This window comes from Larimichthys crocea, chromosome I (genome assembly GCF_000972845.2).
Source record: "Larimichthys crocea isolate SSNF chromosome I, L_crocea_2.0, whole genome shotgun sequence".
Taxonomy (NCBI): Eukaryota; Metazoa; Chordata; class Actinopteri; family Sciaenidae; genus Larimichthys; species Larimichthys crocea.
Genome location: NC_040011.1, coordinates 39,809,317 through 39,825,027, shown reverse-complemented (window position 1 = coordinate 39,825,027; position 15,711 = coordinate 39,809,317). Strand labels below are relative to the sequence as shown.

General features: G+C 43.2%; 1 protein-coding gene across 3 annotated transcripts in view; it reads right to left on the bottom strand.

The window, feature by feature from the left end:
• Positions 1–15,711, bottom strand: part of ablim3 (actin binding LIM protein family, member 3) — a 42,186-nt gene that overhangs the window by 11,973 nt on the left and 14,502 nt on the right. For all 3 annotated transcript variants that reach the window (XM_019268489.2, XM_019268490.2, XM_019268491.2), the window contains exons 3-7: positions 9,698–9,881; positions 5,862–5,977; positions 3,502–3,628; positions 3,241–3,334; positions 118–205 (exon numbers count right to left, since the gene is read on the bottom strand). In XM_019268489.2, the coding sequence (XP_019124034.1) occupies positions 118–205; positions 3,241–3,334; positions 3,502–3,628; positions 5,862–5,977; positions 9,698–9,881 (609 nt within the window). The remainder of the gene's footprint in view (positions 1–117; positions 206–3,240; positions 3,335–3,501; positions 3,629–5,861; positions 5,978–9,697; positions 9,882–15,711) is intronic.

Below are 15,711 nucleotides of genomic sequence, written 5' to 3'. Positions count from 1 at the left end.
TGTTGGGTGTTCCCACATGCCATGCATTTGTCTACGCGAGCATGTACTGTACACTGCGTGTGTGTGTGTGTGTGTGTGCATGTCCGTGCGGAAGTATTAGCAATTATCAAGTTTCACCTGTCAGGTACATTTCCTCTCCCTCTTTGAACATCATGTTACAGCGGGAGCATCGAGCGCAGGTCGGATGGTAGTGTTTCCCTCCGGCCTGTGAGGAGAGGAAGAGGTGTGACTAAACATAAATTATCACCATGAACAGTTTCACAGTCTGAGGGCTAATCTACAAATTGTGCCCCAACCTCCAGCAGGTCATTATCTCCATATGTTTTCTACTGTATACCACATGGTCCTCATAATGTACTGAGACATCTTGCATAGCCTGAGGTTGTTTCATCAGCATACAGCAATCACGTGACAGCCACCACCCATTCTCCTCCATGCCAGAATTAGAGCAAAGATCCCTCTGGGTCAGTCACATGAAAAAAAAGTGTTAAGTATGTGTATGTGTGTACGCTATATGTGTGTGTAGGGTACAGAGAGAGGGAAGTAGGTGGCCATGTATGTATGTGAAGGACACGAGAGCGCGATACACGTCCTTGGACATTCAGAGCACCCAGAGGGAACACCAAACACACATGGTGCAGGTGAAACGGACACATGATATGATGCGGTACGATGTCTCCACTGAATCCAGTCTGGTTCACTGTCCTGATGTTTCTCCACATGTGTCTCAGCGGGGGCCGATGGCTGAGGCGTGGCCCTGTCCCGTCACCTCTGCTTCCCTGACACACCATTAGGGAATTTCTATTTATAAACCACTGCTGACATATGGCCTGTGTCAAGGAGACCTGAACTGTTGCACACTCAGCATATGTGTGTGTGAGTGTGTGTGTGTGTGTGTGTAGTGGGGTATTATGTCATTTTATGCTGCACCGATGTTCCCTGCTTTTCATAAAAGTGATACCTTTTATGGCATCTGCAGAAAATCATGCATCTTTTACGAATGGGCTCTCTCCGAGAACTGCCAATGAATAGTATGGTTCTTAATCGTATCCAAGCTGCATTTGAGCCAATCCCTGCACAGCAGTCTCAGGTTACTCTGAAAGGAAAAGCCAGGAGAGGATACAGCATTTCCGTCTTGTTCTTTCCGAGCAACGGTGCGTTTACCGTCTGTGGTCGTACGGTATCAATTCAACAACTGCTGTTACCATTTCTAATGAGGCCTCCATTCTTTCCCCGGCATTTAATAGGCTGCTATATTTATTGGCGAACTAAGACACAGAGGAAGGAAGAGGAAAGAAAGACGTGAAACGAAAGAAAAGAGGTTTTATGCTCCTCTTTCTCCGGCTTCCTGTCTTTATTTCTCCCCCATTCTAAACTGCTCATTAAAGTAACAACCTTTGGCTCCGGAAAGTTGGACTGAAGACTGGATCCGTGGAACAAGCCTGATCATTAACACAGATGCACACACAGACAGATTAGTCTGAGTTTTGACTGTAGGAAAATACGGCAAAGCAACGTCACTGACACTGCGATGAATTGATACTTTTGCATGAGTAATTAGATTACTTAATGACTTAATGTGCTGCAATCAGCCTCACTAATGTAAACAAATGATCATGCAGGGTGGTTAGGTCAGCCAGCATGTTGCCACTGATATAGATCTCCATGCTTCAGCCAGTTTTGGCTATTCCAGGGAGCTACTTTCCATGTTTACTTTCTTTCTGTGCTCAGCTTGTTCATGAAAAAAACATGTCCTCATTTCCCCAAATCTATATAATGGAGATTAGCCTGTTCCACAGAGGCACACTGGGAAATATGCCAGTTTTTTTGTTGGCTAAAACTAGAACTAAACATGGATTAAATGATGAGTCAATATACTTATATATCCTATATAACAAATCACAATTGCCTTGATGGGCTTTATAATCTGTGCAGTACATCACATCCTCTATCCTTGAAACTTGATTCAAATCAGGAAAAACTCTCCTCCCCTCAGGGAGAGCAACAGAGCAGAGATGCCACTCCAAAGATCGGGCAGGCATGCAATAATGTGCACAAGGCAGACTGATATAAAATCACAGATTACAGATTGATTAAATGGAGTTAAATGGAAAATGAAATAGAATATATTTCAGTTATTCTTATCCTAAATGTATACTGTATGTCTGGGGAGTTAGTGTTCCTGGACTTTCCTCGAGTTAAATCAGCTGCATGCTGTATTTTAAAGAAAGTAAATTATTATGATATCAAAATCTGACAGGAGGAAAGGAAGAAAGTCATGCACGCAAGCACACACACAAATGTTCAGGGAGTGAGAGGAAGAGACATAGGGAGAGAAAGAGGGAGACTCGCAGATAAAGGCTGACATGTCCCCATGTCTATAAATAGCCTAGAGAGGCTGATAGTCAGGAACAAAGCACTTTACACCAGCCATTCTGACAAGCAAAGGAGCACAGGGGCAACAAGGCAGTGTGTGTGTACGTCTAGGTGTGTGTGTGTCTCAAAGTTTTACTCTGCTCCCTTTCCTCAGGTCCCAACAGGCAAGAGACACCCTCCGGAGATTCTCCCAAAACATTTAATTAGCATCTGCACTTTGTCACTTTCATTATTTTCAACCTTACTCCCTTCATTATTTTCTCTTCACTTCTTCCTTAAACCTGTCGTCCTCTGTCCGCCTCGGCTCCATCTCCTCCAGGCTGTTAACTCCTTCTTCTGACGCTTTCTAAAACCGCTTGGGAGCGCGAGAGCACGCAGAGCACAAATGTGCATCTCCATCACTGCAGAATTTGCTGCCTCTCTCCTCCTTCCATCTCCGCTCTTTACCCTCTGATCTTTTTATAACTCCCTTCTCCTCTCAGCTCCTCGCACGTTGTTATGATTCCATCTAGCTCGCCTGCCTGTGTTCTGCTCAGCTGTGTGTCTAGAAGAAACAAGTGAACAAGTGGATGTGCACCGATGTTTGACCTGCCTGACACGCATGCAGCCGAATATGTTTTCGGTTCGCGTGAATCAGGACAAAATTCTTATCACTTCCCGATCTTAAGTCGCTCACCCCCCCTAATGCACAGCGGGGCTTAAAGGGAGCCGAGGACAAAATGCAACAGCTCGATTCTGATAGCGCTGATTACGCTCAGCCGCCACAGTCGACCCCTAATTTGGATTTCTGGGGTTGCTGCAGAATTCTGTTCAGTTTAACCACCATTAACACCTTTCATGTTTGAAATCTGGTCCCGTTCTCACCTCCAGAACCCTTCCACTAATATATCTGCTGCAGGTCTCACATTTCACCCCGTACTGGGCGTGGTAATCTGCCTCACAGTATGGCACTCCATCCCTGCAACACAGAGAATAAAAACAAAACTGCTGTAGTGTGTCAGACGCATAGTTTAGCCTAACTGTAGAGAAACTAGACATGTCGTTTCTGGCTGAGATGTAGGGTCAAATGCTTTTTACTGCGTAAGTGCGTTTTACTGTGTGTTTCTCTCATCTTTACACACTCACTTGCTGATGTACTCTCCTGTGAGGACCATGTTGCAGGTCCGACATCTGAAGCAGCTCACATGCCACTGTTTCTCCAACGCCAGGAGAGACTGACCCTGCTTGATCTCGTCTCCGCACCCGGCACAGTCTGGAGAAGAATAGCGTGTCAAAGAAAGAAGAATGGCGGAAGAGGGAAGGGAAAAGGCAAAGATGCAGACAAAGAGATGTGGACATATTGTGAGGAGGGGATGGAGAGAAAGGGAGAGACAGAGGAAGACAAAATGATCCAGGGTATAATTGTGCATTTTTAAACACCTACTGGGCTCCTAAGTGTAGTTTTCTATCCCTGTGGCACAGCCACCTCCTTAATCAATAGCTGTACTAATGCGGGATATTGCAGAGCTGTGAGGGATGTTCTCTCAACTGTAAGCACTGTTAAACATGATTGAATGCAGACAGGAGGCAAGTATCACTGAAATAGCCAGTTGCTTAAAAATCCCTCCTCATATTAGTCATGTGTGCATCTCTTTCTATTTCTCCCACACACACACACACACACACACACACACAAACACTGTATATAGGCACAATGTGCATTCCCATTCCCTTAATAAGACGCCCCAGAAGGCATTATTGACAACAACTAACTGGATAAGAAAGACGCGGGGCAGAGCAGAGGCTGCAAATGATGCATGGCTGCAGAGTGTCAACATGCCGAACAAAGGTCAGCGCTCCATTTGTTTCTATTTGGAAGACGTTTGGCTTAGCTTAACCTTTTCTGAGCCGGTCTACTGCCCCTGAGAAAAGCCCGGAGTCACAAGAGACCACTCCAAGCCCGCCCTGTCAGCCGAGACAAAATGTGTTTTGCAGTAAAAAAGAACTGCAGTGTACTGAGTCGAATCTCTGCAGTCCAAATAAATCTTAACTGTCATTTGGTGGTGATAGTGCTGAGTCTATAAGGCCAGGACTTCAGCCTCAGACTGTTAGTGCACAGCTGATTTTCGTCTGAGTCATGATACAGCTCCCGTTTTAGCCGAGTGAGGCAACAGATTGCAAATGGTTAAAAATTCACAATGCTCCTGCAGTGTTGTTGCATTTGTGTCTGTGTCGTGTCACTGCAGGAGTCGTCAGCTGTAAAAAGCAACATATGACATCAATAATAGCTGGACGACAGCAGCAGTAGCTTCCTCTATGTTCATTTATTGTTTTTTTTGGCCATTTATGCCTTTAATGAGCTGAAGATAGACGGGAAGGGGCAGAGAGAGGGCAAGTGACCCGCAGTAAATTAGCCGTCCGATGCGGGATTCGAACCGGAGCCAACTGCAGCGAGGACTATAGCCTCTACACACGGGGCGGACGCTTAACCCACTACACTACCAACTGCCCCGTTTATTCTTTAAAGTAATGACTTATATGATTTCTTGAGTCGAGATGATCAATTCCACCTTTACCAAAGGTAACCAAAGTCTTTCGTCTAAGTCTCACCAGAAGAGTAAGTGAGCATGTTTCCAAAATGCTGAGACACAGAGAAGGATTAACAAAACTTAAACTTTAATTAAGTTTCTAAAATTAAACTTCTCAGGGTAAGACTTTGGTCATTGATGTATACATAATCACACGTCCTCCTGATGCCAGTTCCTTGCCTTTTTCCTCTAAAATAATCATTTTGTACTTTGACGCACAGGGCATACATTTGTATTCTTAAACACGGAAATACAGAGGAACAAGCTGTGAAAGCCCGTGCAGCACATTTAGAATCTGCACTCTGTGTCCCGTCTCATAGACTGTCTCCTCATACAGCCGACTGATGAACACGCACCTGGGGAGCCGTTTGGATTTTATTCTCCTGAATGGAGCGATCTGGGGAGGACAGTTATTCACTGTCTCTCCACCATCTGTTATTACTGCACAGCCGGTGAGAAGCAGACTGTTGTCTATGTGCCACACTTAACAAATGATTCACTATCAATCACTACTGCTCTGATGTGGGATCATAATTTGTCATTCTCCTGCTTTATACTGTAAAAGAAAGGGCTATGCACTCTTCTCCCCCCCCCCTTCTAATGGCACACAGGATATTCAGCTCATTATTTACTTGCAGTCCATTAACAACTACGAATACGTGACCAGATGTACGGTGAATACACAACATCCTGCATTCTCTACGTGCTGAAAGTCATGAGCGAGCGACGTGTCTGTTTGCGTTTCATAATTCTCAGCCGGCAGATCAGCACGACAGGTCAGACCACTGATCTGACAGACACTTGATTAGTTAAATGAGCTAAATGGGCCTCGCGGACACATCGCATTAGACTCGGCAGCACTGTAGCGACTGGTGGCCCTAAACGGAACGGACAGAGCGAGGCGGACGCTGGACTTACGGCTGGGCCCGTGGATTTTGATCGGTTCATTTGACTTGACGAGTGTGTGCGAGCACTGCTGGCACACGCAGTCCTTTCCGCTGAACGTCACTCTGTCTCCGATGGGGAAGGGTTTACTGAGGAGGAAAGAAAAAGACAGAGAGAGAGAGAGAGAGAGAGGGAGAGTGTGTTAGATAACAAGCACAGAATAGGAGATAAGAAAAAGCCTGCAGTTATTCTGTGTGTTTGCATTACATCCAAGTGTGCACATAGAAATAACAAATAGATGATGGCAGAAACATGATTGGGCGACACACACGCCATAATCTTGCTGACACAAGCTAAATACACTCAGACATCCTCTATGAACCTGTAAATGCATTTCCAAACAGTTAGGGCGGCGAGTTAATAAGACGCTGATTGTTGCAGGAGCACCTGGCTGCTCTGTGATTAAAGAGACGATAATGTGACACTGCCACGGGCTTCGAAAAGGAAAACCGGCTCTCTCAGTGAGAATGAAAACTTATTAGGGAGACTGTGTGGAGCGCATACTGATCCTAACTGCCTCTTTCTCTCTCTCGGTTTGTCCGCCCAGCTCACTCTTCCCAAGCTCACTCCCCCTGCACAGCTGGTGCCACCAGGTCAATGTTCTCTACGCCACTTTAAAGCTAAACCAAGATTATGAAGAGTAAACACACACTTGTGCAGAGAAGCAGGAGAACATGACAGCAAGACAGCGCCTATGAAATCAAATTTACCACATCATCATGCACTGTTTCGTCCCTCTCTCGTCTTCTATAGCATTTCTGGAGAGACGGATTGATTTCTTTAGGATGTGAGAATGAATGGGGGAGCTAAAAGGCTTAGGGAAGGCTGTTTAAAAGACATAGACAGCGGTAATCCTTTTACTCCCCCGCCGAGTCCTGGAGCCAGAGCCAAGACCCAGAGGGAGGCTAGAGTCTTCAGCAGAGCTCACAGTCAGCACACACAAGAGTGTGCGAACGCACTTGGAGATGTGCAGAGGGAAGTATGTGTAAAGGCCCGTGCGATATATATGCACGCAGCTGTGGAGGTCGTGAGTGTGTTTCTACGGGAGCGAGTATTTTTACAACTGTTTCTGTCAGGGAAATGACGCATGCATTACACTAGCTTTGCTCCTTTGTGCTTTTTTATTATTCAAAGAGAGACGACGTGCATACATAAAACAGAAAGGACAGACAAGTAAGCAGAACTTATGCGCCAGCAGGTATATTTCACAACACAAATTATTTAACAAAGGCGCTGGTGAACGCTGACAGGAACAATGAAAACTAATAAATTTAGACCTCATTTTATTCCACCCTTTATTCCCAAGGTTAACCATCTGCTTGTTAATCATTTCTTTTTCTAATTTCTATCAGATTGCTCTGAGCAAAACACCATACACAGAGAACTAAACAAGTCTGTATCCGACACATGAAGCCTGTTTATGAGGTTTGCATCCGTATCCACTTACAAGTATGACGTGCTAAATAAAGTGTCTGACCATAGCTATCCCTGTCTATAGTCTAAATGGAGCGCAGGAAACGCTGTGATGGTTCAGAAGAGGCTCAGTCTGCGTTTGACCTTGTCTACCTGTGCGTTGCACTCACTCCCTCAAGACACTCTCGTGCCTTGTCAGCCCTTCTCAGTGCTTTAAAAATTTACTCTGTTTACATATTTAATGCTTGTTTTTTTTAAAAAACTGGCCACAGAAGTAAAGCTATTTTAGGCTTTAGGGATATGAACTCTGGCTTTGATCAGTGCCGCTTTAAGGAAATAAAAAATAAATCAGCGCGGAAAAAAGTGACACTTGCAATCTGCCGTCATTAGAGCCGAGAGCCGTGATGACAAAGAGAAAGTGGGACGATGATGAAGATCATGAAGGAAGATGACGTGATGTGGATGATGCATGAGAGCAGGGACATGATGAGGAGGAGGAGGAGGAGGAGGAGATGGAGAAGCGAGGGCATTGTGGAGAAGATAGACAGGAGGGGAGGATGGGGGAAAAACAGAGGAGGTACAAGAAACGTCTGTGGGCGATGTGACAGAGGGCAGACGGAGCAGGAAAGAAGAGATTCACCCTTTGGCTTCTCGCTGTCTCTTCCAGTTCACTCCACATAAACTGACACACACAAACAAACACACACACACACACACAGACAGACATCCCTGTCATTGCCAAGACTGCTCTACTAGCTGTCTCCGGCCAGTTGGTATCAGTTCAGTTGTTTTTTTGCCCATGGCTGCCGGGCATGGCTGCTTGTTCAGCCATCAGCCAATGTCAAGCAGGCAACACTACTCTGCTGGAGGTAAGTGAGGAAAAATGGCTCTTATGTAAACCTTTTAATACATCAAAACAGACGGGAAAACAGGTGTTTCCACATATCATGCATGTATATGAAAAACAATGACGAACAAGACGCTTTTGAATGAAGAGTGAAATGGTGAAATAAGAAGAGGAAAGAAGCCAACAGGGATGCTGACTCTGAGTTGGTTCAGCAGGAGCTTAACATGAACACTGATGGAGGTCAGCAGAGAGATGGCCTACTTTTACCAAATCTAACAGCGTGAAACAGCCGATCAGCTGTCTTTTTGGAATCGTGTCTCGACTAAGCAAAAAGACAGACACTGCTCGAGCTTTCCAATCAGATGTTTATTGACATTCAGGAGACGGGGATGAGAGATAGAATCGCAAGCTCAGTAATTGGCATTGCTAAAGACGCGCCAGAAATAAATGAGTCACCTTTGCGTTTCTTATTTTCAAAGATCCAACTACTGCGGCGCCGTTTGAGGAAGGACTGCATGGTCATGGGGTAGAGACGAGTGACTCATGGCATATTTTATTCAGAAGCTCCACAATTCATCCCCTGTTCCCTGTCCTCTCCTCTATCATGCTGTTCTCTAATGGGCTATTTTCATGAGTGAATCATAACTTTTGTTCTTCATCACAGGACAGAACTGATAGAGAACAGGACAGATAAAGACGTGATGAAGTCATATGTTCAGTGTGCACACAGTTACTGCTACTTGGAGCATAAAATATGGATAAAATCCTTTGACATATTTTGAAATATCAATACCTATTGTGATACCACATGTTTAAAGGTAATATAACCAGACTGGATGTTTCTTTTTGACTAGTTTTGCAATTTACAGCTATACCAATCATTTTATATCAATGATTAATGAAATGACTGATGATGATGTGAAATGTTTTCTCAAAGAAAATTATGAACCACTTGAGTTCCTCTGGACTCAGTGGTGCTCGTCTTTTTAGTGTTATCCAGCTCATTATTTCAGTTTTTATGGTCTTATGGTTTTGAAACTTCACTCTCATCAACCCTGTTTCCAGCAACAACAGGAAATGATTGCAAAAAACATCAAAATTATCTGACAAACATGCAGCAATATAACTGCCCAGCACCAAAAAGTTAGTAACCAGCTGGAGCGTGCACGCAAGGATCCAGATATTTGTTATCAGAAGTTCTTGGAGACCAAAAAACAAAGATATAATTCAATTTATACAGGTCAGACAAACAAAGATCTTACATTAATCTTTAGAATGAACAGTATATGTACCAAAATGACTTGACAGTTAACCAATTTATTTTATTTTGACAGAAAGAAGCTCATGAACATAGTGGAGCCAGATATTTTTCTTTTTATCAAGGTTTGTTAGGGACTAAAGTTAAGCTAAAAATAGTGTTTTACTAACTTTTGCTTGGTAATCAGAAACATGACTTCAAATTTTAACCTGACCATATGTATAAATGTAACCTTGTATATGCAGTAAGGTACTGTGTGTACATTGTGTGTGTGTTTGTGTACACGTGTACCTGCAGACACTGCAGACAAAGCACTTGGGGTGGTACGTGCGTCCCAGAGCAGAGACCACCTCTCCTGTGATGAAGCTGTCACAGCGGTCACAGCGTGTACCGTACAGGCGCTGATAGTCGGCCGTACAAATGTACTCGCCCTTCTTCTGGAAGAAGCCAGATCGAGCCAGATCACAGTTACACACTGTGGAGAGAGAAAAAGTGAGAAAAAAACTCAGCAAAGCAGCTAAGGAATAAAATGTGGATGAGGGCAACAAGAGATGTCAACAACAGCAGAGGTACTTGTTTAGCTTTTCTAAAAAAGAAAGCACATGAAGTTTCTATTTTCTTAAAATCAAATTAAATAACGGCCCCTGAGCTCCTTTTTACCTGTTTGTGTGTGAATGTGTGTTGGTTTGTGCTGTGTGTGTCTTCACACACCGTACCGCTAGCGAAGTTTATCAGCTCCAGACTGTAGTAAGCCAATTTGCTCTGATGGGACTATAATGATATAATCAGTGGAAAAGTCATTTTGTGCTAAACAATGTGAAGACAGAGACAAAACAACAGACCGCGCAAGTTCCCAGAATCATCACAAAATCGACTACAGACTCATTAAACAGCAATGGGAAGTCACTGAAATCATTTGCTGTAAACGCACAAGGTGAGTGCTCAGTCTGTGCGTATGCTAAGCAGACAATATGTGCTACAGCACTATGCCGTGTAACTGAGAGTGAATTCCAGGGGGTGTGTAACAATATAGGCTAAGAGGCGTTTTCACAGATCAGCGTCCAGCTTGGTTGCTGGTTTCTGGTTTCTCCGGGTCTATGCAGCTTACCAAGAAGAAGAGTTGACAGTTATTGTAACCTCTGGCTGGGGGAGAAAAAAAAAGGCAGTGACCTGACACACATGGCACTGATAAAGGTCAGTGCGTGTGTGTGGAAAACAAATCCAGATGTTTGCACATGTATTAAAACGTCATTATGTTTTTCCAAAAATGTGCAAAAAGAACACAGCTGATCAACTTCACCCTCTATTTGGGCATCGTATAGCCTTGAGCCAATGATTACTCCCCCACAGTGACACTGCCACTATAATTACACAACTACAATTATCATGTAACACAAGTACAACAGCATGCAATAGCTCGGCTGGTAATGATACGTACACCAACCAGTTCTGTCCAATAGAAAATGGAGGTGGGGGTTGATATATTGGGATATTTGCTTATTTGCTTGATTGGTTGGTTGGTGTAGCTTAACATGAAGACTGGGGACAGGAGTCCAACCTGCAAACTACAGGAACTGAGATATAGCATGTTAGTCAGTGAGTCTAGAGGTGCTAATAGGCAGATTTTGTTATCTTTGGACAGAACCAGTTTGGCTGTTTCTTTCTGCTTCTGTCCAAAGATAACAAAATCCGCCTACTGCAATTTATATACAGAGTATATCTATATAAAACACAGGGGTTCATGTGCCAGACTATTTCTTGGCCAGTACCAGCTACAGGCAACCTGCCAATCTTTATGCTAAACTGAGCAAACTGACTTCTATCTCCATCTACATATTTACTGTAAATGTCTTTTATGTAGATCTACTGCAGGACAATAAAAAGAAGAAATAAAAATGTCCTACCACCTCCTCTACACACCAGTTGTCCACCATGTCAATAAACGCTCTCTAAATGGTAAAAAGATTAAGTGACCTCTGGTTTTCTTAGACTTTTCTTATTCTTTTCTTGCTATATTCACCCTCAGATCCACCTGGTAGACCTGCAGCTCAGGTGAAACAGGAGCTCAGGAAGTGGATCAGAGGCTTTAAACACACCAGCTACTGGTAGACTGAGCAGACACTCAAGACAGCAGAGAGATAAATAACCAGTACAACTCCATGTCGGGCACACTGTACCTGGCATACATTTACTGTAACACTAAAAATAGAACAACCTAAGGGAAGTATCTATATTTAACCAAAGCTGAAAGAGTCTGTATGCATTTGTATGTAAGTTCTCAGCTGCTTTAGTAGCTGCTGCAATAATCCCCAGTGAAAACATATACTGTTTCCACGCTGAAACCAAATCAGTAACCGTTATCACAGCATGAAAAAATGAGGAATACAATATTTGTGTGAACAAATGTTGAACGTGAGGTTAACAATATCAGGTCCAACTGATTCAGAAGAGTGCCTGTGACACGCTGCCAGTGAATGAAGTAAATAAAGCAGTAAACATCTTAAACTCAACAAAGCACTATTCTGTTTGTGGTGGAATGACCTCAGATACCAAAAACTAGTTGCTAATAAATGGCTTCATCCTGGCCATAGAGACTGAAGTTGCTGCCACAGGCTAAATTTGGCTCCCTATAGCCACCGGTTTTCAGTGGCTATGCTGGCAGGCTGACACACAGACACAGACAGACACACACACACACATGCACATAAACCCTTCAAAGGGGCTCATTTAATCTCAAGCTGTTTATGAGAGGAGCGTATTGACTTAATGGTTTAATAAAAGATCAATGGGCCCTCGCTTAAAAACAAAACAATCTCGTCTCCCACAAGAGGATGGAAACACATAAATCCATCCCCGATGAGATGGCACCGCGCGTATGCAAAGACGGGGATGATGATGAAATGGGACAGTGTGTATGGTGAGATACGATGATGGATCTTTATCATTGCGACAGGTCGTTGGCATCAAGGCGAGGCGGCTGCAGAAGTGCAAGAGAAAGGAAGAAGGCGTAAAATGGGATGCACGAGGGCGACCGGAGCTACGATTTAAAATAGACTGTTTTAAAAAATGTGCGTGTGCATGTGCAGACCACATTTCCAGAACCGCCGAACAATGACACAGAGCTTCAGAAAGTGTCCCCGCTGCATTTTAAACCAGACAAACTAAGGCTCTTAACCAAAAACCCAAATCACATGCTATCTGATGCCTTCATGGAAAAGGGCAATAGTAGAGTAAATATTTCCACATCTGCTAAACTCTTAGTAATGGTAAAAAAATGTGTTTTGAAATGATCCATGCCATTAATTTAATGAAAACACTTTCAATCAATCACCTACAACTAAAGTGCAGTAAAATTTGTCACTATAATTTTCTTTTTCTCTCCTTTCTTTGTCCCCCTCTCCTCTCTCTCTCTCTCTCTCTCTCTCTCTCTCTCTCTCTCTCTCTCGAAATGACTTGCTTTTCAATCTGCGCCCTGATTGATTTTCAAATTACTGGAATCTGCTCAATTAGCCTAATGCACTTCATTAGCATACGGACGCCTGACCAAATCACAGCCAGCCGACTGGATCTGCTCAGACTGGATTGGACGGGCTGGTTGGACGGTTCACCTGTTCTGGCTAATCACACTGTTTTCTTCTGACCGGACGATTGGCTGGTTGCATTGCAAAGGACATCCCCCCTTCTCAGTTGCCATAGGAGACGTAAAAACTTCCACAGTTGCCCTAGAGACAGTTAGGTCCATTTTCTGAATGATGTGGTGGCACATTTGGTTTTGCTGTGGTTGGACTGGTGTCTGTAAATACCAAATATTATCAGTGATGATATCGGGACTTTAAATCAGTTTGACACCGACTGTGATGACAAAAAAATATTGAAACAAAACATTACAATCAAGTTTTCACATCAATGTGACAAAAACTAAATCAAATCATCTTCAGTTTGTCAAGTTCTCACTTCACCAGTAATGATCAACGTAGGAATTCTAAAATCTTATTGATGGCACCATCAGGAAATATAAGACCATGCAAACTTTAAGTATATATACTGTAAGTATATGTATTGTATATGTGTTAGTATATTTATATGAATATATTTATGAGCTCTAGCTTTTCAGCATGTCGAAAATGTAGGCCTGTTTTGGTGTTTGCAGACATTACAGACAAAAACAAAGTTTTCACACATTAAAATTACATAAACTGAGATTTAGTTACTGTCTTCCCTGTATTTAAAGATCAATTGGAGAGTTACAGCAGCTTCCAGCACCGTGTTCTCATCTCAAAGTCCAATAAGTGAACACACATAGGCATATTAATAGACTCAAATATACACAAATACATATACATATTCAGGCGACTGACAAAAGAAAACCATGTGTATTTCAAAGTGTTTCATTATGGGCAGAGAACATTGCTTTGCTTGTTAAATCAAATGAGCCATTTAAAAATCCAATGGATTAGCTAAGAGAATGAATAATGACAATGCAGAAAAAGTGCTTTTCTTGCTTTTCTTGACGAGCTGGTTGTGTTTTTTTTTTTTTTTTTTTAAAGGATCATTCTTCAAAACTCCCTAAAACAGCCTCTACTTCTCCCTCATTTTAGCCCAAACCATTAAAGACTAGATTCAAACTTATCCCTCCACATGTTGTAGTTGCCAGCACGGTGGGTGGAGCTGGGTCAAAGACTGGTGTCTCTGCCGCTCCAAGAGATGTGGCTTAGCTTGGCTCGGAGAAGAAAGGCTTTGTTTACAACCGTACAACCACCACCACATGGTGTGGACACCCACCCATAAAAACAACAGCCCGACACAACCAGCGTAGAACCGGTCTGGTTTGTTCCACTATCCTGTGAATGGCCTTTGGATATTCATACTGTAAGGTATTTAAGTTAGAATTCCTAAGTTATTGACTTTATGAGAACTATGTATTAGTCAGATTTATCATCAATTAACTTCCTAAATCAAACATAATCAGCTTTGCAAGGCTGAGCTACATCAAAGACTTCATTTCATCTATTTGCTCATTTCATGATTTTCCCTGAATGACGCTCTAATGAGAGAAACTAACAGACGATGCTTCCCTGCTTCATATTGCTCAATTTTTGGCAATGCAGGAAGTTAGCATCTAGAGATCATAAGTCTAGTGATTAGAGGTTAGCATGTAGGCTGATGTCTGCAGCTGTGGTCATTAGAACTGCACTGATTAGGCGCCCACAGGGGGTCTGCATGATTGGGTATTTATCTCCAGCCAACAGACGCAATTAAAATTCTCAAAGTCCGCCCAGGCCGGAACCCCAAAATAGTGCTGACACCCCCCTCCTCCCTTCTCTCTCGCTCTCCATTTCAAGACTGCTTCCAAATCTTTGTGGCTCTCAGCACAAGGTCTCCACTTTATCTCAATTTGCACCTTCTTTTCTCACTGCAACCCCCATGCAACCTTCCCTTTCTTTCCCGGAGTCTCCCTTGGCATTGTGCATTCCCCCACAGTCCCACTCTCTCTGTGACTCTTCCCTGAGCTCATTATGCCACTGTTAGGTCTTCATAATGTGCTACTGAATAAATGGACGTGCTTTGTAAGTAGCCCCGCCGCACGTTGTCATTGTTTTTAGGGGCTGCTAACAACATTTTGCTATTTTTCAAGATAATAGGGACAGCCACACTTTAGCCGAGAGGCATGTATGTAGTGGACCAGTGGCAAGTTTCAGCAAGGGAGGTACTCACCTATTCGCCCCCACATCTGTGCTACCAATGTGGGGCCCACTCACACCCCTGCAGCCTGGATCTGAGCCCTCTGACAGGAGGAAACACTTCAAGAGTAAATAATGTGTTTTCTTAAGTTGTGCCAAATCACAATGTGGGAGAAGAGGCCGCCAGACAGACAGGAAGAGGAGTGAAACAAAAATTATACAACCACATTAGAAGATTTGTAAGCTCAGGCATGGCGTTTGCAGCAAGCATTTGCCAATTAGCACTTAGTACAAAGTACAGCAGGGACATTTTGTCCTGGAAAAGTCAGAGGACATCAAAGGACGTTGAGATATTTCACACCGTCAATCAAAACGTCAACTTGGTGGTTGCGCTAGAGGAAAAATCAGGGGATCAATAAAGTCATCAATCACTCAAGTACCAATAAATTAATATTATGATAATCAATCCTCTAAACGATCTGCACAAGGTTTCATGGCCACTCAGTTCATAGATGCTAAGTACCAAAAATATCAACATCATGATGCTGTTAGAGGAAAAGCAAAGTTACCAGCAAAGTCAGCAGAATTCATTTGGTGAAAACATTTCATGGGAATGCAACCAAG